Raw genomic sequence first — 26,227 nt, forward strand, 5'->3', positions numbered from 1 at the left:
GTTGTGTCTGACAGAATTTGTAACATCTAATCTTCTATTTTCACTAAAATGATCTCTTAAAATCAGAGGGCTGACATATGACTGATGTAAACAACTTTATTTTTAACTGATGCTCTCTTATAACCTCTTATAATGACTAAGATGTTTGGAAGCATGGTGACAATTGTGTGTAGTAGCACAGCTGCACAAGATATAGTTTCAACATCCCAACTTGCAATGGTCTCATCGCAGGAAAATGCATCGGCAAGTAAGGAATATGAAATCAAACATTATGCTACCATTACTCGTATACATGAGAAGTCTCTTGTATAACATCATTTACTCCCAAGTGTTTGAGTACACAGCTTGTTTCTAGTGATTGACATGGAGGCTCTGCATGCACAGCAACATTCATTCTTGATCATTTAATCTGAAGTGAGGGAGGAACAAGAGGAAACACCTGTAGAAGAAGGATGGTGTTGACTAAGAACAAGGACGGTATCTTTATCAGGTAAAGATTATTGCATTTTAAACGCAATGACAGTTTATAATAATCCTGCTTCTCTATCTTGTTCTCCGTTAACATTGTTTTTAATCATAAACAGCAGTTTGTTTACAACCACAAAGTTGGTGGGTTATTCCTGGCTTTGATTGCCAAAGGCTCCCATGTCAAACCACCAAACTGGTCTTTATTGAATTGAATTAACAGTGTTGACACATCACCTCCATATGGGTTGTGACCCAAAATGCATCAGCAGAAATAAATTCCTCCTTTCTACCTATTTTTGCTTTTAACTCCAGATAAATATACTATGTTTTCAGCTTTACAATACCTAAAATGCTAGTCTCATGGCACTGATCCCGTTTTCATTGGGGCTTCTCATAGCTGCCCAGTCTTCTGTAAGTGTGTGTTATTTCGCCTAATAGTGGGATTCAGGCTCCTTGTGTGCCTGCAGTTCATCGGTATGATTAACTGTCCATGTTTGATGGAGAACTTGCCTTTTTTATATTAGCAATGCAATCTTGGTCAGAAGAGTCCCGATTCTAAATCAGTATGGATGAAATCTTCTTTCCTTTATCTTCCTCTTAAACGAACCCTTCAGATTTAGTGTGAAAAACGCTAACCCTAATGCTACATATATATTTTTTTGTTTGCACAAATGTGTGTTATATGGTTGTTTTTGGTCTCCGTAACACACAGCCTTCTCCAAGTTGTTTGAGAGCACTTCTTGTTTTATCCTTACTTCTATCTATTAATTAATGCTATCAAATTCAGCATTACAGGAGTGATACAATAATGGATTCTGTTTACCCGTGTGCCAACAGTTTGTCAGTGTGATTTGCTGCCCAGCGCCTGATGCTCAACGTGCCCTACATGGCTGATGTCCTTGGTGTCCAGGCTCTAAATTAGACTCTGTGATGCCTGCTCTGATGCTGTGATGCCTCTGATAAATATCTGAGCAAATGTCAATATACATTTGGAGGAGAGTTTGAGTCATCTGCTGATACAAACCTTTCTTTTTATATTTTATATTTCGCGCTCACGATGGGTGTTTTGGCACAGCTGTGTTGTGATTGTTGCAGGTGTAACATAAAAGCAGAGAAGACTCCTCCCTGGATTTCCCCTTCGTGCAGCCGATGACTGTTAAACTATGTAATGTCTCCCCCTAGTGGTCACATATTTAAAGACAGGAGGAGAGCCAATAGATACAGATATGATTTGATAAATGAAAAATGGTTGATTTCAAGGTTTTTATCTCTTATTTATTCATCTGCATGTTTCAATGCATTGGAAACGGCTCAGATTAACCCCACTGGAAATAGGAATTTTACCAAATCTAGATACATTCCGAGAAAACAGCTATTACAATTATGGAACATATACTTAAAGAAATAATTTTGTATCAAATATTTATCTAAATAGTTTAAATATGTGCTGTTATAAAGTAACAAACAGACTGCAACATTTGTAAGAATGTATCAGAATGATGCAAGTCCATGTTCAAGGATACAAAGGCTATTATAACAAAGTATTCCTCTTGCTACCTATATATCTCCACATGGTGATGTCTCTCAGCCAAGCTGAACAATACATATTTATTGAATTATATTTTGATGCTAAATTTAATTTTAACTTCAATAAACTCAAAATATAAAATCCATCTCATCCGGTAATCTCCTTCATTTAGTGCCTTTTTAGAATGATTTCTGGTCTGTATTTTGTGACATTATGTAATGTAGTCTAAACAAAAGTCCTGTGCAGTTTGCAATAAATTCAGTTTCATCAATGTTCACTATTATACTTGCAGTGGTATGTGCTGTACACATAAAGCCATGGTCTCAATATAAGGCCTTGGTTACATTTTCATAATACTACCGTATTTATGTCTTTTCATTCTTGAATTAATTTGGTAATTAGTACTGCTCGATCGTGCATGGCATAATGAAGCTGTAGCACATCTCTGGAGGACTGAAGAGTCTCATTGAATTGTCCTCCTAATAACTGCAGTGCTGGAAATAACATGATAATAGGATCACATTTTAAATAATCTCGTGATGGGTTTGGAGGCATGGCTGCTGTTGCTCAAATAGCACTTGATTCATAATTAAATAAGAGAAAACTCACTGCCTTCCATTTGTACCCCACATTGTCTCAAAAGGGATTAAACTCAATATTAACATTTGTTGTGCGGTTGGTGTTGGTTTTAAACACACAGCACAAAAAAAGCAGCCCTGCTAAGTTGAATTTGTGCGTCTTGTTGAGTTCTCGTACCAAAACATCTATTAAAATCGCTGTGCAACCAGCTTCCATTGAGTGTAAAGCAGACCTGAAGACCATGTGACGTGGACACAGTTTTACAATTAGCGATGGACAGCATCAATGGAGATTATTGGACCAGCGGTTTGTCTTTGTCAATTAGTCTTTGCACCCTAAGGCCAGCAATCGTTTGTTTTGACCCTTCTGTACAGTGCCCCTTAGTACAAAGAGTTATAGTAGATTTACTGCAATTTAGGGTTAGGGTTTTCAATTGTTTTATATATACACTGTTTACCCCACATTAACATTTACTGGAAGTAACAGTGAACCGGTGAATCTGAGGACACCACAGATCTGCTTTTTTTCCCTCTCCGTCAGCGCTTCAGATTCTTCTCTTGATCGCACAATGCCTCCTCAGGTCTGCTCTCACTACTTCCTTATGCATAAGCAGCACCATGCCGCCACCGCCAAGAGCCTGTTGATGTGTCTGTGTTGGCTAATGCTCACTCTCAGGAAGAACCCAAGCTGAGCATTCAGTATTTATGCAGGTTGATGAGGAAACACTGTCAGCTACTTTCTGTGGATGACTTCCTGCTGCATCTGTTCTAGTCTGGTGAAGGGTGAGTTCACTTTAGTTTGAATATGAAAGTATTGTTTATTCTTAGCTGGTGCATGCTGATACAGATTCTGTGGATGGCAATGTGGATCTTTGGGTTGTCCGTTCCACCATTTCGCTCTTGGCTGAAATATCTCAAAAATAATGAGATTGATTGCTCGGTAATTGATGTTCCCCAGAGGATGAACCCTAATTACTTTGGTGATGTCCTGACATTTTCTCAATGCACGTCAATGGGTTGACTATTAGATTCAAGAGTGAAATGTGTAAGTAATATTGACATTTCTAATACCAGATACCCATTTCTAATACCAGATACCCATTCCCATCAGCTTCATCTGTACTCGTTGATCAGTAGTAATTTGCAAATGTATTGGTATTGTCACCGTGAGCATTTTAGCAAGCTTATATTAGCATTAGGCACTCTAAACTGTATGCTAAATATTATAAATACTGTATGAAAAACTCCTACAGTACTTGCTGAAAGGGCTCTGGCTGATGTTTTTAACAGCTTGAATTACCTCAAGAATTATTTAGCACAGCACCTGTATAAATCATGTGTTTGACCAATCCTGGACAGCGCTGTAGGGGTGAGACTGGTTGTAAATAAACTAGAAGTGACATAGTGCAGAATAGAGTTATGCATTGTTTCCGGAAAGTGCAGAAAAAAGCTCTAAACCTGACACATGGTTGAGGAAAACATACTTTATTGATGGAATTTTGTCGCTCTTTTTACACAGGTCTGAATTACACATGCACAAACGGGACTGATACTCATGCCTTAATGGAGCGAGGTGGCTCACGCTCTCAAATTTAGCTCATACACACAGAGGGATACAAACAGGGACAGGTTGAAAATGTGTTTCCAACCAGGGCAATGATAATACAAACTAATAAGGAAGCGAACCATCGCTTGCACAAATGTAAAAAAAACATTACATTAGTAAAAAAGAAAGCCTTAAATCCAGAATATCAGACTATCCAAGCTCCATGCTATGAATCGCCTGAGTTTGTGCTCACATTTTCTCACTTTTCAACAGCTCTTTTTTTACTTTATAAGAACACTCTTCCAGATGATATGTCAGACTTTGATGTGTCAGACTTATTTAAGGATATGGCTTTAAGTACTTTATGAGCTATAAAGGCAGTGGCGATGCATTTAGCCCTGTAGAGCAGTGAGAAGCTTGACCTTTATGTTGCTTCTATTCACCTTCCGGAAAGGGTAATAACACTTATTTAAAAAGCTTTATGCATTTGATAATTGTTCTTTTAACTGTAACATGGTCCTCTTTATGCTAATTGCACCTTTTTTTATTAACTTACATTTCTCCTATAGTCATCCTTCTTCCTTCCCGACTTCGCTATGAGAGCATTTTGTGATCAATGGAAATGCTACTGGCACTTTAGTAGGAACCTTTTGCCCTTTTACTACTATGGGCCTTTTTGTGAGGCTGTGTTGCACTTGACCTTGAGCTTCCAGTCGATAAGTGCATCAGCAACAATGCTGATCATGGTACCTTTACTGGATTATGGCTCAGACCAAAGAGGCCTCATGCATAAACAGTGTTGTATTTTTTATCACCTCCTAAATAAGGAATTCAAAAATGTATTATTACATATTTACGTGGCCTAAGAAGGTGCAGTCAATATTTGTGAACATGAGCTTCTCTCAGTCAGAGCCACACACCAGAGAAGTCTCACGCTTATGATGTCATCAATTATAAAGTCTGGAGATGCTCCAGAATATTAATGGGAGGCTGAATTTGTGAACTCTCATTGTGTATAGCTAAACAAAGCTTTATTATATTGTAATTTCTCTGAACCAGAAACAATATATAGGCCTACTTCGAACATTTTCCTGGGTTCTCTCAGTTTTGCCTATAATTTCCCCCCCAATTCTCTACGGAGACGTTCCAGACTTAAACTGGTTGACATCACCATTTTTAGATGTAGCACTCTGTCACACAGTTTTGGGATGTGTTCATGTTTACTAATATATGTTGACTGTCTTATTATACCATAACAATTGTGACATTTTTAAAGATCCCTTCATGTTTTTTTGCACAGACAGTGCTTTACAGATAACTTCAATTAAAGCAGTATCATATCTACTTGTTATAATTAGGCATAGTATTGAACATATGAATCCACATTCCCTGTCATATTCCCACCTGCTCCTCTGCCACCACATGACTGCTGATGTCAGACAAGAGTCAAGGCTGGGAACCTGTAGACAAAATGGTGCGTCCGTCCAGCAGAGTGAGCAAGTGTGAGATATATAGTGAGGAAAGAATAAGGGGGGGGAGAAGGGAAAAACAAACAATTAAACATATGATTAACAAGAAACACACAGCCTTTCCTCTTATAGCCCTGTTTTGTGTACTTTTACAGCATATGTATTTATGGAGTTCAGCAGCCATAGAGAAATTAGCCTCTGTATTCACCGGGGTCCTCCCACCCTCTGTCTTGTTCTCTAATCCGCCCACATGTATCGTCTGAGGAAAAAGGTGACGCTCCTCCAAACGAACAGAGAGGCACTGAGAGGGAAAGGCAATGAGAGAGGTGTCTACAGGCTCCATTGAAACATTTGCAAGAGGAAGAGCTGAATGGTAGCTACACCCTGCGCCTGGAAGCGTAGAGACACTGTAACAAAGGCTGCCAATTATCTTTTTTTTGCAATAACAAAGAGGTGGGAGAGGGGGCTTTGAAATCGAGGGAAACAGCAAAAAACATATTTCAGGGGGACTTCTACATAATTTCACCCGAAAGACTCGTCCCTTTTGCCATCATCAGCATGCCATAAGCTATAAGTAACATACGGCAATAACGGTGCCAATACGAGATTTTTTTGCGACAGACGCGCGCAATCCTATTTTGATTTATTCTTATCGTGGGGAGAAAGAAAACAGACCAGCTGAATGCCTGCGAGAATCTGGATACTCTGTGAAATCATAAGAAAAAAGCGATCTAACAAAGACAACTACATTGTGATTGATCTTTAAGCTTGATGTGCGCGTCTCTGCACGCACTCGAAACGAACCTGAACCAAAAGCAAGTGAGTATTATCCGTGTCTGTGTATATGTCTGTATTTTGGTGGCTATATTATGCGTTATCCGTCTAATAATAGAGCATTTATTGGCCAGCTCTGAAAGAAGCAAGAAAAAAGCGTCTAGCCTACATTCAACAAGTATCGTTTTATCTGCGATTAATTCTTCCTTCTAACCTGTTTGTGTTATGATCCGGAGGAAACAGAATGTGTGAAAGATGTTCAAATGATATTCATAAACCTCTATACTGTGTTTGTATTGCTATTTCTAGCTGCTTTTACACAAAGAGAGCCGCACTTTTACACAGTCAGATGTCATTTATCCACTCACATGACGCCTAAAAATGTCATTTTATAACATTCCCTTATTGCACAAATTGTGGGTGTTTCCCCATCTACACCACTAGATCAGAGCAGTTTCATGCCTCTGAGGTGTGTGTGTGTGTGTGTGTGTGTGTGTGTGTGTGTGTGTGTGTGTGTGTGTGTGTGTGTGTGTGTGTGTGTGTGTGTGTGTGTGTGTGTGTGTGTGTGTGTGTGTGTGTGTGTGTGTGTGTGTGTGTGTGTGTGTGTGTGTGTGTGTGTGTGTGTGTGTGTGTGTGTGTGTGTGTGTGTGTGTGTGTGTGTGTGTGTGTGTGTGTGTGTGTGTGTGCATTCCTCCTGGCATCATTGTCTCTGTGTGAGCCACTGTTTCTGTCTGTGTGTATTGCTTTGTGCATTTGTGGGCATGCATTTGTTTTACTTGCATGTGCCAGCAGTGTTTGTGTTTGTGGCGTGGCAGCACTATGGTAAGGGTCAAGGCCTGAAATGGAGGTTTGATAAAGAAGCCATAAGAGGGACTGACACAAACACACACATATACACACACACACATGAGAAAAGGTGTGAGGAAGAGATGAGCAGTCGAGCAGCACCACAGGAAGGACATAGTGTCCAGGAAGTCTATGGGGGCAGTTACATGTCTAGACGGGGTCTTTCTCCCTACAACCCCCCACCACCACATCAACATCCCCCTGCATCACACAAAGTAGTTTCATAATGCCTCTTCTTCCTTCACTTTTCCAGCATATGCATTTCCTTTTTTTCCCTTCTGTCTCCAGCATGCTTTCCCCCTGATGGGAACTCTCTTCCTCCATTTGCTTTCTCTCTCCTCAATCTTGCATTATGAATCTACAGCTGGCGCTATTTTTAGATCGAGGGTAACCCAGAAAACACCCATTTGATTTCAGCAACAAAAAAAGAAGCCTCCCCAGTAGTGACAGTGGCATGCTGTCAGTGGGTGTCATTGGTATTGTAGCGATGGGGCTTCAAAAAAGGAGGGTGCTGGTGTTGAAGCAACAGAGGGGGGAATAAATCTATTTTGAGGTTGTGATTGAATTACGCATCTGTCGTGTCCTGGGTTTGTGTGTGTTCTTGCTTCTGACCCTTCCTCTCTCATTGTGCGTGCTGGTTCCTCTCCCCTCTCACGTGTTCATGCCCAGCTTTCAAACAACTTTTCCCCCTGTGTCTTTTGAACTAATCCATCACCTGATCCAGCTGACTCAGCGATTGTAATCCTTGACCTTGAAACTCACCTCAAGCTCACCTCTCGTCTCCGTTTTTCCTTGTCCTCCTCTTTTTACTTCCTCAAGTTCAAGCCCAACTTCTCTCCTAATCGGTGACTTCCCGTAGCCCTCCTCTTTGTCTAATCGGCCGTGCACAGGTCAGGAGTCAGTAATGCTTATTCCCCCGTCCCATTTGTCTTGCCCTCGGAGCCACATCATTGCACTGCAGGATAATGACGGTCCTAATCATGCTGGGAGGGCGGCATTATTAATTAGTAGCAGGCAGGTTTAAATGATATAAGAGAGTAGAGAGGTGCGGAGGTTAAAGCCATGTGCTCCTGCTGCCAATCCTCCAAGAACACTGAATACTGAGGGATAATAGCTGGGATTCATCCATGTCCAATAATAGCCTTCCTTCCCAACATGAAACATTATATCATTGATTTTTTTTCCTGCACTCAGTGTTGTTTTTGGATTTTCCTGACCTCTCCTAAACCAATCACTGGTCCTAGAAGGTAGCCTTGCCTCCTTCTAGGACCAGTGGAGTCTCATACAGTGGGTAAATCTATCCACATAATCTCAACACTCATTCTCCTGTTGGCAGGACTGATTGTAGTCATGGACCCTGGCTGAGCTTTCAGAGCTCTATTACAGGCTTCATTTCTGCCAGCCTATTCCTGAAAATGGCCTTATGTATTAATCATCCCCAGCCAGCTAAAAGGAGCAATCCAGGGTCACATGACTCTTTTATTTCTCCTAAAGTAGAAAAAAAGTGTTGCGAGAGGGTGATAGCAGATTCTGGATGGAGATGCAGATAGGGAGGGGGGGGTGACCAATATGCACCAAACCCCCAGGGGAGTGTTGTTGCTGAAGTATGTGTGGCTTGGTCAGCCCGAGGAGATCTCCACGCTGGTGTTGCTTGGAGTAAAGGAGCTGCCATTTCCCTTTCTACTTGCTTAATTGATTGGCTACTTAATTCATGTTTTGAGAATTGGACACTGGTGAGCTTTGTCATAAGGAGAAAGTGTTTGTTCTCCTGTGTGTGCATAACCAGATTTAGGAATACTGGCTCACTGTATGACCTCACTCTCTGTTTTTCTTTGCAAACGCACCCTTTTTGTTAGCTCCATCCATTCATGATATTCTATAAAAAAATGTGTATCATTCACTTCACACTTCACACGCCTCCTACCTCTCCCCAGCATCCTCACACACTGCACACACCAGAATCCTAGTTACACTGTGAGGCTCAATGATAATTTGAGGGGGGGGGGGAGGACACTGTGTGGTGTGACGCCGCACTAAAGGGGAGGTGGCCGCAGTGATTCCACGGCGATGCAGTGCCTCACTTTCTCCTGTTGGGGTCTCCTCAATACTGGGGATTGAGAACGAGAGAGGAGAAGAGAGGAGAGGGAAGATCAGGTAGAGATGAGGGGGAGAGGAATGAGGAAAGGAGGGAGGGAGGAAGGGGGGTGATATGGGTGGAACAGCGTGAAGCCTTGTGGTTACATCCTTTGATGAGGTAGCGGGTGGGAAAAAATGGCTGCGCACCAGAAACACATACGTAATTCTTGCTATCTCTCTTTCTCTCTTAAACACACACACACACACACACACACACACACACACACACACACACACACACACACACACACACACACACACACACACACACACACACACACCCACACACACACACACACACACACACACACANTACTACACACACACACACACTACACTCACACTACACACTACACACACACACTACTACTACACACTACCACTACACTACTACACACTACACACACACACACACACACACACACACACACACACACACACACACACACACACCTCTCTCTTTATCAATCCACTGTTTCCATTCCTCTTATTAGTATTGCAGACCATCTCCAGCCCCTCCTCCTCCTGCTACACCTTGACAGCCATTCAGGTGCTCTCCTGAGCCACTGCAAGGTCTTTTTTTGTCTTCTCCGTCTCCTCCCCCCACCTTTTTTTTTCTCCCCTCTTTCATTTTCCCCAGGGTTGCTCATTCTCCTCTACCTTTCCTTTCACTTTCTCTCCCTGTCTGTCTATTCTCAACCCTCATTCTCCATCTCTTCTCCCCCCTCTGTGATTGGTAAATGTTTTTTGTTTTTTTTAGCTTTTTCCACCAACTGCTGGGTCTGTTCCACATAGTCAGCACTCCTCCAAATGTCCTCCCTTGCCTTCTCCTTCTGTCTCTCCCTCTCTAGTGTGCGCTCTCCTCCCATCCCCCCGGTTACTGCTGCTGGTACCTCACAGTCAATACATCCCATAATCCCGTGCTCCCTCCCCCTTCTTGCTGCAGTGTTTCTGCTAATATATATTAGCGTCAGTGCAGCCCTCGTGCAAATGCCACGCGCACACTCTTTCTTTCTATCTGCCCCTTTCTCTCCATCCATCCTCCACTGCAGAAATCATCTATCTCCCTAAAGGGCTCATCACCAAAGAGCCTTATCTCTGCCTTGATTTGCTTTTCTTAGGCTGTTTTGTTGCAGCCAGGTGAGTGTGTGTTTGTATGCGTCTTCCTCCCTCCCTCCCTCCCCTCCTCTTTCCCCGTGTGTGTGTGTGTGCAGTGGTGAGGCAGTAGTAGCAGGGTGGCGCAGGACACGGCGGCCAAGGCAGGAAATGCTGCAGGAGAGAGAAACAGAGGTGCTGCTGGAGATTGTTCCTCCTCTCCCCCTTACCTCCCCTCCCACTTTCCCCCTCAGCCCCTTCCTCATGCTTCTTCCTCCACCGCTCTGTGCTCTTTTTTAATCTCTCCGCTGGATCTCAACTTCCTTCCTCCATTTTGCAGCACCTTCTTTAGCCTCCCCCCCCTTCTCTCTGGTGTCTTTGTTTTTTTTCAAGCAATTGCACTCCTGACAGTGATTCAAGTGCTGAGGCTGGCTCTTAAATAGATGTGCTTACTTCCACGGTTTTAAGCTGAAACCCTCAAACTGCGCACTGAAATGCAGCTCCAAAGCACTAAACTGAAATGCAGCTCCAAAGCACTAAACTGAAATGCAGCTCCAAAGCACTAAACTGAAATGCAGCTCCAAAGCACTAAACTGAAATGCAGCTCCAAAGCACTAAACTGAAATGCCCTGAGCTAATCAGGATCAGGTCATGTTCACAACTCTCACTCAAACTTTAAAATGGATATGATATCTTCTCAGCATAGGCAAGAATATTCCATATCCAAATCAACCCCAAATGAGTTTTAAAAGTAACACTTAAGTACATTTAAAAAAATCAATACACTCACCCCACATGACTCAGGGGGAACACAAAGGCATTTAACCGCAGTTATAGACTTGTGGCTGTCTGCGTATAAAATATGCAGCAGTTCAACCAGTAAACTACAGCTGCCCGTGAAGTAGAAATAAGAGGCACGAGGGAGTTGCAAAGTGAAGCCAAAAAAAAGTAATCCGAGGTATAAAAGTTCCACGGCTGCGATCTTAGGAGTTGGTTGTGGAGAGTTAAGTGTCCTGTTAGAGTCCCAGGGAGAGAGCGCTGCTGTCCATGGTGCTGAAATATAAGCAGTCCCCGCTGGAAAGACCCACAGGATGGAGATACACTCTGCCTGCCTGACTGACTGCCAAACTGTTTTAAATCTGACTGCAAGTTATTACTTTCCTTATTCAACTAAACGAGTCCTGTTTTCTCTTGTAGTTGTAAAGATGAGACTGTGCTGCTTGAGCAGAATGATGCAGTACGACTCTAAAACTCATGAGTGCAGGGTTTTTTTTTGTCGAGCAAGCAGATTTGATGGTCCTGCCGCAAGCATCGCAAGCACTTTGAATATTTGATAAAAAGTAGAAGTATAAGGTTCAGTTTCCGGATTTTTCGAACCTGCAGTACATCCATTTGAGTTTTTTTCGAGAGCTGGGCATTGTATAAAACATTTTTTGCTCTGATGTTTCCAAACTCTGACTGCAGTCCGATGCAATAGCCTTGGTCGTAGTAGATCTTACCTGAGATGTTGTTAAGTCCAGGAACTTCAAAAGTGAAAAAAATATAGTTTGTACCCAAAAAAAAATAGTTTATACCAAAAACAATCAGAAAAAAAAAAAGAAGAAAATCTGAAAAAAAGATACTTAATGTCAACAGAAGATCTGAAGAAAAAGAGAACCGGACAACTTTTCCATGAACCAAAAGTTGTTTCTTCAGATGAAATGAGCAAAACAACAGAGACAAAAACACAAGTAACATGAAAGAAAAAGAAATGCTGCAGTGTCCTACATGCAGGGAGAACAAGTCTGGGGGGAGAGCGCTGAAGAGAGTTGACCCAAAGTGAAGGAAGCTTACTTTGGGATGGGGAAAAAGAATGGGACAGGAGGATGAGTGAAGCAAAAGAGGGGAGAAATAAAAGAAAAATGCATAAGAGTGAAATGCAGAATAGGAATATGGAAAAAGGGGGGGGGGAGGAAGAGAGGAGAAGAATGAGAGAGGGGCACTGGATGGGAATAGGACCGTGTGGTGAGAGGAGGGAGAAATGAAGCCTTGATTCCGCTCCTTCAATGAAATGTGATTCCTTTATGCGGAATATGAGAGCGAGCGAGGAAGAGAAAGTGAGGGAGAGAGAGAGAGAGAGAGAGTAGTAGGATGGAGAGGGGGAGGGCCAGTGAGAGCTCGCAGGGGAGGAGGGGGAAGGAGGAGGAGAGTGGTGCATTTCTTTGAATAGAGAAAAAGGTTAACAACATAGATGTGGCGCGTGTACGGGCTTGCTGTGAACGCGTGCCTGTTGTGAAGCACCGAGACCCCCCCCCCACACACACACACACACCCCCCGGATGGTAACACAGCTCGCGGGCGGATCATTTGACCTCACTGGGAGAAGGAGATGAGGGAGAGAGCAAATAACTCTGGCTTTTTACTGCAGCAGAATTCATTCACTTTTATAGTGCACTCTCCTTTTCTATGCTCTTCCTCCTCCCCCCTCTGCTCTCTCTCTCTTCAACCCCCTTCCTCCATCAATAGGGGAGAGACACTAGCTGCTCACTGCAGGGAGAGTGAGTGTCACTTTCTGTTCCTCCACATCTCTCACTCTTTGGATCTTTATGTCATCCAATCTTCAGGTCTTTCTCTGAGCATGCTTGTTTTCCTGATTGTCCTGTCCTTTTCGATCCTACCATTAAACATCTGATTTATGGCCTTCCTCTCTCTTTCTGTCACCCTCTACCTCTACATGTCTTTACACACACACACACACACACACACACACACACACACACACACACACACACACACACACACACACACACACACACACACACACACACACACACACACACACACACACACACACACACACACACACACACACACACACACACAAATACGGAGACAGTGCATAGGAGAAGTGGCAGAGAAAGCATTGCCATAATTGTGCATCGCATGAATCTCGGTGCGGTCGGAGGGGGCTGCAGCAGTGTGTGTAGCACGTACATAGGCTGATTGAGGAGATCTAACATTAGTACGGACACCACACTCTCGGGAGGCAATTAACAAACACACACACACGCTCATACTCACAAACACACACACGTTGCTGCGCCACCATACGTCAGAGAGGCATCCTTGGGAAAAAGGGGGGGGGGGAAACAACCAGTGAGATGGAGACCCATGTTCCCCCTTATCCTCATCTTTCTGTCACTCTTCCTTCCTCACACACTCTTAGGCAAATGAGGGATGGTTGCAGGTGGGGAGGGATGGAGGGGAAGGGAAGGGGGGAGGCTGATCAAGTCTGAAAGTGGCCCAATTAGGGAGAGGATTTGAATGAACACTGACATGACCATCGACCAGATCAATTCAGACATAGTTTAAGGGAAAGCATGGAATAAAGGATGGAAATTGATTGGAGTCACTTCCAAAGCACCATTTGTAGCCCAGCATGCACAAGACGCCCCTTCGCCCCCTCCAAATCGGACAACAAGTGTCTGTATTTGGTTCTTACCAAGAAGATAGAAATGGGAAAACAGTCTGGTTCTGTATTTAAAAAACAAAACAACTAAAGGATGTTTACCATTTCATGTGGCAGACTATTTCCCCCTCCAAATCGGACAACAAGTGTCTGTATTTGGTTCTTACCAAGAAGATAGAAATGGGAAAACAGTCTGGTTCTGTATTTAAAAAACAAAACAACTAAAGGATGTTTACCATTTCATGTGGCAGACTATTTCCCCCTCCAAATCGGACAACAAGTGTCTGTATTTGGTTCATTTTGGGGAAGCATGCACAATGTTTTGCACAAGGAGGGCACTTGTCGTTGTCAACCATCTCCTGACAAAGGACCATTTGTAGCATGTACAAGATGCACCTTTGTCCCCTTCAAATTTCGGGGAAGCAGCACAACGAGAGCCCCTCTCCCCGAAGGTCATGACTTCTGCTTCATGCTTTACATTTTCTACAGTATTTAGAACTGTGATAAACACAGATGTGATCTCGGGAGAAGTCACTGTTGAGTACAAGAACATTGAAATAAATACACACACACACGCGCACACACGCGCACACACACACACACACACACACACACACACACACACTGTGGTTTCAACATCAGCCTGTCAGGGTGCTGACTCATAACTTTGTCCACCTGCTGCCATCTGTGCCACCCTAATAAGTTGAGGGTATCTTTCTGCTGTGTCAAAAACTACTTTGCCACCCCTCATATTCCCCCCCCTCTCACTGCACCTGCACAATGTCGTTTTCCATCAGCTGATTATCAAGGGACTAATTGCACATACAGCTGGCATTACAGCGTGATTGTTAATGTGTATTGCAATGTTGATAATCCACGTCTATGTCTCCCTTCTGCTAACATTTCTGCCCTTTTTCTCTCCCCGCAGACTCCTCAGACTCCTCCCTCCTCCTCCCTTCGGTTTCTCTCATCCTCTCCCTCCCCCCCGGTCCTCTATGCTCAGTTCGGTGTGTGTATCCTCTTATAAAGGGCGCAAGGGTGGGAACAAGTCGTCCAACAAAGCATGTTACAGCGCAGACATGACTTGTCCGTCGGAAAGCGAGAAAATCGTGATAAACTGCGGGGGGGTGCGGCATGAGACTTACCGGAGCACCCTAAAAACGCTGCCTGGCACCCGCTTATCGTGGCTCACCGAGCCGGACGCGTTCAGCAACTTCGACTACGACCCCAAATTAGACGAGTTCTTCTTCGACCGCCACCCGTCAGTGTTTTCCTTCATCCTCAACTATTACCGCACCGGGAAGTTGCACTGTCCCAACGATGTGTGCGGTCCCTTGTTCGAGGAGGAGCTGGCTTTCTGGGGCATCGATGAGACAGATGTGGAGGCGTGTTGCTGGATGAATTACCGGCAGCACCGGGATGCGGAGGAGGCGCTGGACAGCTTCGAGAATCCAGAACCGGACGCCCCGGACGACGAGCCCGCGCTGAGCGGTCCGGACGGGGACTTGAGAAGACTGTGCATGCAGGAGGACGCGAGGAGAGCGGGCTGGTGGAAAACCTGGCAGCCCCGAATATGGGCTCTGTTTGAAGACCCGTACTCCTCCAAATATGCCAGGGTGAGTTCCCCACGTCTCTCCTGCAACTTGTTAATGTGCTGTTGCATCTTCTGCATCATGGTGTCTGCTTGGGTCATGATAAGTTTTTTAAGCTTTGTGTTTTTAACGTGCTGTCCACATTATCATTGAAACCAGTCCTCCATAATTAATTACAGTCTGACTGTAGACATGTGTGTACTCCCTGAAGGGATAACTTGCATTAAATGGATATGGACTTACTGATATTGAATAATTAATGCTGATAGCATAAGGAAAATGGAAAATGGTATGGCAGCTATGGGAACTGTTTGATATAACTACCAGAGATGTTGTCAAACACATCACCTCCATGTCTTTTACTTGATGTATCACCTGTTTCAGAGAGCTGGCTTCACACTGAATACCGTTTTTATTGCCATCATAATTCCTATGCTTCTTGAGGTTTGATACATATCTGCCTCTGAAACGCGGCATCCGCTGCGCCTGCTGCATCCAAACGTCTTCATTAAGTCATATTTGTCCGTTTACGATGCACATCAATGCGCCGTATTTCATGGGAGTCTTATTTATTGTATCACTGCACTGAAGCTGCTCATACGACACCGATTCGTCAGTGTTGAAATGCATGTCTCTCCCCACATTTGTCCTTGGTATTGCTGGAGCCTGCTGGGCTGTTTTTTTGTCTTTCTCCCATTTCCCATTTGATAGCTTTTACGCTTTATTGCTCTTACGCACAACTTGATTCTATTTTGGATTACCCTGTTATTGTTTTCATGTAAATAATAAATAATTCACCTTCCAAAAGCAGACGTTTGATGGCATTTGATCATACAGGTGTACGAGTAACAAGTACCCCTTACTGTGGTTTTGATCCGTGTTACATGAAAACAGTAACAGTGGGCTTCTGTTTTATTTTTCTAAGACCCTCTAGTTACAGGTGAATCCAGCTGCTTGATCACAACTGCTTTGATTTGTGTTTTAGTGATGAGTAGTTTGATCATCCCTGTCTTTCCCCCCTGTCTGTGCTTTTGTTGGTAGTGTTTTGCTGTAATTGAGGGTGTGTGAGGACCCATAGATTGTGTAAATGCATGCAGTCTGTTGCTGCACATGCAACACCAGACAGTCAGCAGACACCTGCAGTGGCAAACTCATACCATCAGGCTGAAATTAGCTGTGGAAATGCACACTCCGCAACACTTACTGTATCTAGAATGACAGATAAAGACAATATAGCTGCACCCACGGGCTCCTTCACACACTGGCACCAGGTATAGGTCTGCATACCTGGATTCAGTTCCGTCTGAAGGAAGGGGAAAGTGACAGACAGTCTGCTTTAAGCCACCTGATCCACCTCCCTGGACTTGGGATAAGGCAGGAAGTCTTATCAAAGTGTCACTCCCTTCCCAATCAGATTGATTCTCTCACCTTCCCACCCCTCCTACCTCATGCAACAAAACCGCCCTTAGTGTTGCCGTTCTTTGCACAATGTCCACATGTTGCGTTAGGGGGAGACGCCTTCGGGTCTGCATTTTGAAATCACATCAGCTATAGGAGAAGTCAAGCAAAAAAAGATTCTTTATTCTGTAAACAGGATTGGATTGTGTGCTGAATTCTTGAATATCATGAGGTGGAAGCATTGCCATACCTCAGATTGAAGATACTGTACCTGCTGCCGGTAGCTGCTGGAACGCATTATGTAATGATGAGTTTTACATCACTGGTGGTTAAGATCTCATGAATGGTTCATTAAGTGTGATGCTTTCACATAGAGGTTTTTGTGACGTTGAGGTTATGCAGAGTACAGGGCAGGTAGAATGTGGGATTCATTTCAATGGCTGCACAACAGCAGCTCTATTTATGGGTTGGCACAGCCCCATTCCTCTCTGTAGGTTTCATATGCCAGTGATATACGTCAAACAGCTTTGTGACCCAGATCATTATTTTTTATCCTCCACCCTCTCTCTTTCTAAAAGTATATTGTCCTTAGTGGCAGAACCTTTTGGTCCTTTGTGTCCTGAGAGATGCAAATTATACGTGGAGAGAAAAGAGATGCAGGGAGGCTAGGACAAGGGAAACAACGAGATGCTGATGTGGAAATGCAACGAGACAGATGAGAGAGAGACAGATGGAGGAAGCAGGAGACGAGAGGAAATAAAGGGGAGACGGGAGGAGAGACGTTTAAGGGTTTTTTGTTTGCATGGCTGTGATGTAACGCATCAGCAATCAATGTTTCGATCACAGCGTTCGACACGCATGCAGGGCTTTTTTTTTCCTTCTTTCTCACACCCACCTCCTCCTTCTCCGCTCATGATCGTGTGAAGCTTCGGTCGTGGATGTGCCGTAGCAGCACAAACATGTACAAACACACACATGCTGGTGTCTGTGCTGGCTTTTCTGCTGCAGTAGACACGGGAGAGAGGAGGGAGGAAGAGGAAAGAGGTGGAATGGGGTGGGAGTGTGAGTGTGAGAGACGGAGCGAGGGAAATGGAGAAGGGGTGAGATAGTGGTGAGGAAAATATGGGAAAGGGACTGAAAGGTAGCATATAGAGAGACACGGAGGGAGAAGGAGAAAGGCGAAGAGGGATATTGAGATGAACGGGGAGGAGGTGACAGCCACAGGAGAAAGACGATGCGTGATGGGGGTGGGGACCGTTGTCTTTGCATCTTCGATTATTTGTGAAAGCTCGAGCCATCCAATCTTCCTCACCCAGACCCCCGCCTGCCTATTGATTGATAATCAATTGATTATCTTCTCTTTCTGTCTGTTTTTTAAAGACGTTCTCCCTTTCACAATCACCTCTTAAAACCTGATATTGCTCACACCGTACTAAAGCTTTTTCCACTCAGTTCACTCAGTGTCCAAATATATGGACGTAAATGTTCCTGTTTGATGAAGTGTTATACAATACAATTTGCATCTGATTTATTTATTGATGTGTGTGTGGTTGACATAGGTCTTGCAGTGCAGCTCAGACAACATGGAGCTGTTCTATCTTGTTTGACAGATTTTGATCTTCTTACTTACTATTTTAAACTCTAATTTGCCAATTATCCTAATTGAATTCCCAAGGATCCCCCAGTATCAATAGACAATTGGTTTGGTTTTCTTTGTTAATGAACCTTAGATAATCTAATTTAATTGACTCTTGACACTCAGCAGGTTGAGTATGGTGGCAAATGAAAATGAAAAATATATTGTTTAATGATTGGATAGCCAAATAAAAGATTAAAGATGAAATTAAATGGGAGTGTTGGATGATATGGTCAAATATAGGTATAAGAGATATATTTTTTTTACATTGATCAATATCGCTAATCATCAAGATGTATATTTAAAACTATTATAATAATTTTCAATTTACAGTTTTATGGCTATTGTCAGACAGCTGCCATTAAAAAACAGACAGTAATTTGAATTGTTGAAGGCTATTGTCTGATTCAGCCCTTTGCTCTCTTGAGAGGGGATCAAATCATTTAACGGTGCAGCTTTTCTAGACTTAAATGTTATAGAAGCTGTTGATCAAACTCTTTGGCATGAAACGAGTCATTTCGCGGGGTTGTGAAGCTGAAAATGATGTATCCACCATTTCACTATTGCAACAGTAGAGACTGGGTTATGTTACAGCTGAGTCAACGACTCATTGGCTGTTTCTTAATTGTTTTTCTACGTTTCTAGATTTTAAAGATCGTTTTTATCCAGCCTTCGGTACAATTACTGCATGGGAAGCTAAGTAATTCTACTTACCGATTAGTTAACTAACAAATAAACAATTGTTGATTGTTTTGAAAATAGATTTAGGATCAAGGTTAAATAGGCAGAACAAATTATATGCCTGTCAAATACCGATATTTTCGGATTTCCTTTGTATATAGCATATTAAACCAAATAATCATTTCATTGTAAAAAACTGGGAAAAATCTACTACTTTGCAATGTCAAATCTTTTGCTGTCTATCAGCGGTTTCCTATAATGGGGTCCTACTGTCCCACAGATCTAACTTGGTCACTTGTTTTGCACAAAAAGGGCACTTGTCGTTTGTCAACCATCCCCTGACAAAGCACCATTTGTAGCCCAGCATGCACAAGATGCACCTTTGTCCCCTTCAAATCTGAAAGCAAGTGTCTGTGGTTCATTTTGGGTACGCAGCACAATGAGAGCCCCTCTCCCCGAAGGTCATGTCTTCTACTTCATGCTTTACATTTTCTACAGTATTTAGCACTGTGATAAACGCAGATGTGATCCCGGATTAGAAAATCGCTGTTGAGTACAAGAACATTGAAATGAATAGATCATTTGATAGATGTCAGCGAAGATGGCCCAAGGCAGGATCTGACCGTTGTTGCCATTTTTTGTCAGGGACATTTTGTGTAACCTTTTTAAGGGAGAAGACCTTGTGACGAAGAAGATGAGTTCTGTGTGGCTTAAAAGACAAAAGTTAGATTTTTACTTCTCTACATGTTCAATTTATTTATTTACTTTATCTTTATTTATTTATTATTTATTTCTCATTTTTTTCCAAGAGAAACCTGAGACCAAGAAACATTCTCAAGGACACAAACGGGAAAACAGCAACAACACAAACCACACAGAAAACACAAGAACAACAGTTGCAAGAATCATAAAAAAAACACCAGATAATACGGCTTTAAAACCCCCCAGGGGAATGCTAGATTCCCCTGGGGGGTTTTGTGAGATTTAGCTCACAAAACACCTTAATTGTTTTCAATAAAACATACTTTATTTTTTATTTGATTGTGATTAGTATTAGATATATTTTTTCATATTGTAAAAAAGCTTCAATTTGTTTTGCAATTGTGCTTTTTACCCCAGAGCCACCTATATCTTCACGTCCTGTACATCCCCATTCTGTTGGAGCTTAATGGGAACAGTGGTGAAGGTGACCCCTGTAAACACTGGCTCTACGTTGCCTTTGTCCTCTGTTACTATGCTTACCCATAATGCTCCAGGGATGGTTAACATCATAGCTGCTACAATCATTACCTATATTCTTAAAAAAAGGTGCACCCGACCCTAAAACTTCATCAATGACGTCCTTCTACTTCAAAAGTGACTACAAGTTATGTCATGAACCTACGAGCCTCACTAGACTGTCTCTAAGGTCTTTTTTTTTTTTTACATTCAAAGCTTCCATCAGGGTTGTTGAAGAAAGCTTTGCATTTTTAATGACGTCATAACCCTACAAATAAATAAAACATTCTTGAAACAAATTCCTCAATCTGAATAAAGTGTTACATAAATTAAAAACAATCGTGGATTGAAGCAGAACTTTTAGTTGGATAAATGTGTTTTATTTTTTTGGGAAACAATTGAATTACATTTTTTTCAATAAATACTGCCTTTAGAGTTTACAACGACGTATTACACATGATTTAATCTGATGGTTCCTAAACAATCCTTAGCAGCCACCACAACAATATCATTAAAATTGTGCAAGATGAAAAGAACATAATGATAAAGATTCCGATGTAAAATAAATATTCTAAAAGTATTCCATGTTGTTTTCGAATGATGAAAGTGATTGTTGTCCACATCTGACACTAAATTTACTGGACTTCTTTCTGCAGATTGATATCAAAAGTCCCTTGATCCTCCTTAGCAGCGGTCTGTTAGCGACAATTAACAACCTCTGGAATGTTTGAATTGACCAATCAGAATCAAGTATTCAACTAAGCCATGTAATAAAAATAAAACAAGATAATACAAACAGAAATATCTGGTTTCAAGGATAGTTAATGGACATGCAAAAGATTCAGAGCACATGCATTCAAATGTTAATTTTAGAATTTGAGTGTCCCAGTCTTCGCGATGATGTGAAATCAAGGTGATGGCGCTCTTTCAGGAGATGAAAAGTATTACAAAAAATGACATGTAATGTAATTAAATGCATTGAATTAAACGTTTCCGTGGAGGAGTTTTGTATTCGTGCCTCCAAGTTGTTTCCATTGAAACCCCATCCTCGCTGAAAGGCCTATTTCTCACTTCCATTCTTATGCCTCTCCCTGTGGGCTGCATCTGAAAATAGCAAAGAGAGGGAAAGGAGGGCCTTAATTTCATTCGCTGGTGGCAAATCTATTCCTCCATTACTGGTGAGAGGATGAGACTATGTACTTGTATGACCATTCAGCGCATAGGCAATACTTTAGAGAACACTAGTCTGAAAATAGCTGAAGCACTAAACCTCTTGATGGAGGGAAAAAAGGATGGAGGGTGTTCTTAAGTGCCCACCAAGTTTATTAAGGTAAACTGTTTTCCTCGAGCGGTAGCTGCTGGCAGGGGCGTGATAATTAGTCAACCTGCCTCCTGCCTGCAATTGGTAAATGTACCGTGTTCTGTTTCTATTTTCCCTGACAATGTTTTGTACCGCAGGCCTTCTCATGTTGTGATTGCATCATCGAAAGTCACAGTGCCTCTCTTTGCTGCCCGGTAACCCGAGCACTGTCTGTTGGCGATACTTTACTGTATAAATGCTCAATGACCCATAACAAGGGTAGAGAAGTCTGGTAAATAAATGACAAGCATCTTAAAGGGGGTATAAAAACAGAAAAAAAAACGGCAGTATTAAAACAAAACTAGATGTAAATGTGGTCTAATTTAAGTCTATGGTGGATTCAAATTAAGAATTTAACTTAAAAGGCTGTAGTCATAAGTATTACGGTTAAATGGATAACAGTTAAGGACGCATGCATAATTTTATGAGCTTTCATGCTGATGATTAGATAATAGGATTGATACCAATTTTACTTCTGTAAATCATGTATAATACGTGACAACAGCCTAATTCATTTTAGCATGAAGATAGAAATGGGAAAACAGTCTGGTTCTGTATTTAACAAAAAAAACTAAAGGAAGTTTACCATTTCATGTGGCAGACTATTTCATGGCCATGACTAGTAACTCACTGTTGTCATCTGTTAGCCATAGCACAAGAACATTTTCGGAACATAACACACTGTATATTGTACATTTTTGCACAAGATTTGAACTGTTTAATGAGTGAGCGTTAAAGGCCATGTCAGAAGGATATTGATACCGTTGAACCGGGCAAAGCTAGCTTTTTCCAGCTAAGCTAAACAGCTGCCGGCTCCAGCTACTTATTTACTGTACAGAAATGAGAGTGCTATTGATCTTCTCATCTTCACAAGAAAGCCTACTTTCCAAAACAGCAACCATTTGCTTTAAGTATCACATTACGTTCCAGACAGAAGAATTAACATGTTTTGTGATTTTGCTGCAAAAAATGCTTTCCCATCACTCCAAATAACTTTTCCTTCTTCTTCAGTTCCTGTCCTTCCCAGCCAAGGGTGTAACTTTGGTTTGAGAAGTGGGGGGGGCACAAAACAGGGGGTCCTCCCCAATTTAATTCCATTTCCTGCCTTTCTACAAATATATTAGGGACTATAGTGTTGACAAATCCAAGAAAAATGTGTAGTGTATATAATGAGTGTGCACACTTATCTAGTATCCTATCCATGTGAACCTGTTTTATTTGTGATGACTTAACATCCTCTAGGGGGGTCCAGGGGCATGCACCCCCGGGAAGATTTTCTTTCTTTAAATTGAAGCTAAATGCATCAATCTGGTGCACTTTGAGGGCAACATTAAGAGATTTATGGATACAGTTCTCAACAATCATATGAAACAGAACTGTATATATTTCAATAATCAAAAACCATTAGAATATGCTCACAACCAATAACACATAATTGACAAACTCCTCTCTCCTATCTTTATCTTACCTAGTCTGCATTCTTTCTTTTTATTTATGCATATTTGACTAATCACTCCCCTTTCAAGTTTACAACTTTTCAAACCATTGTTAACAATTAACTTTTCTCTGGGTGATAGTTTATGTCTTTGTGCATCACTTCACCGACTTTGGTGTTTTTTGGTGGTGTTGTTGGGTTGCACTGGTGAATTGTTTGTGTAATTGTTTGTCAAGCAGCAGTCACGCCGCCCGGCATGGCGTTCCGTGGCAGCTGCGCAGAAGCTGACTCGCCAACACGCCATCAAGCTCTCTCCACCTGTTGGTGTGTCGGTGGAGGAGTGTGGTCTGGCTGTGGGGGCGGTGGTGGGATATGGCAGAGTTAAATCTGCCTCCCGCATGAATAGTGCAGTGGTTATTTTTTTAGACTGCACGGAGAAAGCTAACCAGCTGGTGGAGAGCGGGCTAGTGATTAAAGGGACGCTGTTACCCGTGCTAACCCTTGTCACTCCAGCTAAAAAAGTCATCCTGACTTACGTTTTATTGAGAAGAATAGAACTTAACAGATTACATTTACGCAACTTACGTCCGGTTTTCATACCCGATTACAGTACGAGCTTGTCCGTTTCGGGGTAACTTGAAGACCAGTCCAATCAAGTACTCTCGGTACCGCTCATTAATAACGTAAATTACCTATGTAGTTCTCGACAAAAAGTTCATTACTAATAAGCAAGTCCATTCAGGTCGTCGTCTTCACGCCGATCCTTCTTTTTCAACCGCCTTACTGCAGTCCAACCAAAAATACAACGAACAAGACAGAAAGTTCCATAGCCTCGAGAGTCGAGTACACTACGTGTCAAAGTTCGCGAAAGATGAACGTAACGTGTCACGTGAACCTACAATCGCCACAGGCCGGAACAAACACAACGAGAACACGGTGACTCCCGTCCCCAAGGATTGGGACCCCCTGCCGGTATCCTAGCCGTCCACCGCGGTCCATTCAGTCTAACCTAAAAATCCACAACACGGATTTAATACAGTACCATTCCCCTGAAAAAATAATTACATTACATATCTAAACAAAACTGTATATTAACATTCACGTTATGTAAACAACACATCAACCAACACACGTGATTTCTCAGGAACAGAGTGTCCACACATCCAGTCTATTTTCTATATATTCTTTAACTACCTCTAACACTTATGTTAAGATATCATCCATCGATCCAATTATCCGTATTTTTGTCACTGTAAAAATATCTAACAAAAAAAGAATTTCTTACTAACACAACGAAGCCGGGCATTTCAGGTATTTGATCCGAAAAGACCTACTTCGCGCTAAAAATTTGACTCAGGTACACAGGTAACGAGCAAAAGTCAACCTAATCAAAACAGATGTAATAAAGGCACCACGACGCCTGTGGTACGTGGCGTCCACGAACCGGCGGAGTGGATTAAAACGGACACGGATCCGCTACACCCCTCCTAAAACTAGACGAGGGAGTGACGAGGAGGGTTCCTTTTACGTCTGTGCAGGATCAAAGTAGTGATTACTAGCGCATACCGTACAGTGCCAACACACCGTAGTGGTTTTGTCTTGAAAACACTGTCGTTCCTACCACACCAGTTCTACATAAATCACAGGCATAAGATAAAACGGTACACACTCCGTAACTAAATTACCCCTCACCTGAGTGTAAAGGAGGAATTACCACCAAGGCCGCCCCGTACGAGGGGGCCTCTACAAAAAAAATTTATAACTTCAATTATTCGTAGCTTACAGACGCACATCAGACAAACCATCTCGTTGATACTCATATCTAGCATAAACTATAAGCTAGCAGATGTTAGATCGCGGTCATAACTTAATTTACTGCATTGTCTAAAAAGAAAAGAATACTACTAAGACTAGTAATTAAGTGAAGGCGAAAATTCTAGACATAAGAACACAACTAATCTATTTGTACTGAACAAAAAAATGACAGTATTATACATCAAATATGCATACTTTTCTCTTTAATCTAACTTCTTAGTAAGAGAATAAAAACTCATTGAATATCTACTAGTATATCCCCACGTAAATGTGAGTGACTCGACTCCAATAGTTTTTCGACGAGTCAGAAGTTCTCTCTCAGAGAGATTTTCGAGAGGGGGGGGGTGGCCGGCGCATGTGTCATTTAAGGTTTTACATTATTTTCGACATATAGCAAAAAAACTAAATAATTTTGATATTAACGTGTGATTTTGGTAATAAAGTTTTTTTCTTGATAAGTGTATTTGGAGACAAAAAATGACTCCGGCCCCGTCAAGTTGAACTAAACGCCCCACCTCACGCGCGTATCAATACCCGCGACTTCCGTTATATCCCGCATCACAGACAATCATATTATATTACTTCTACTATGAAAACAACTAGGTTTTAGCCTTTAACACAACAATACTTTATTTTGTGAAAGATTAAAAAATTAAATAAAAAAATAAAAAACCGGCGGGGGGTAACTAACTAGCGGGATCGTAAACGGATATGACGAATATGGTTCTTCGGCGGGACCGGTCGTGGCCGTCGGCGGCACCCTGTTTCCCTGGACGTCGTCGAGCGGCGCCCACGCCTGGGGTCGTGGTCGCCGGGTCGGCACCTGGTTCCGTTGGCCATCGACCGAGGCGGCGCCCGCGTGCCTGTGGCAGCCCGCCGACGCTCGCACCCCGTGGTGACCGCGCAGTGGTGGTAGAGGCCCGTACGCGCTTAGTCCACAGGGGACGGCCGAGGTGTTGCGTTTTGTAGAGTTTTACAGTCTTCATTGTACCTGTCATATGTTGTTTAGTAGTTAAATTTGAACTTTTCGGTCTAAATTCAAGGGAATAGGGAGGAAGTCCTGGTATCTCGTCGGACAGAGGACTTTCTGGTGTTGCACGAACTCCAACCCTATGTCGAGTCCCCTAGTTGATTTACCCTCTGCGTTCGACGGGCACCAGCTCGGTCGAGAGAGGAGGTTGTTGAGCAAGAGTCTTGCCCCCGT

General features: G+C 42.5%; 1 protein-coding gene across 4 annotated transcripts in view; it reads left to right on the forward strand.

The window, feature by feature from the left end:
• The first annotated feature begins 4,053 nt into the window (after positions 1 to 4,053).
• LOC104964185 (potassium voltage-gated channel subfamily C member 1-like) overlaps positions 4,054 to 26,227 on the forward strand; it is a 53,840-nt gene continuing 31,666 nt past the window's right edge. For all 4 annotated transcript variants that reach the window (XM_010792909.1, XM_010792910.1, XM_010792907.1 and 1 more), the window contains exons 1-2: positions 4,054 to 6,408; positions 14,817 to 15,504. In XM_010792909.1, coding sequence (XP_010791211.1) covers positions 14,884 to 15,504 — 621 coding nt within the window. In that variant the 5' untranslated portion in view covers positions 4,054 to 6,408; positions 14,817 to 14,883. The remainder of the gene's footprint in view (positions 6,409 to 14,816; positions 15,505 to 26,227) is intronic.

This window comes from Notothenia coriiceps, unplaced genomic scaffold (assembly GCF_000735185.1).
Source record: "Notothenia coriiceps isolate Sejong01 unplaced genomic scaffold, NC01 NC01_scaffold00036822, whole genome shotgun sequence".
Lineage (NCBI taxonomy): Eukaryota > Metazoa > Chordata > Actinopteri > Perciformes > Nototheniidae > Notothenia > Notothenia coriiceps.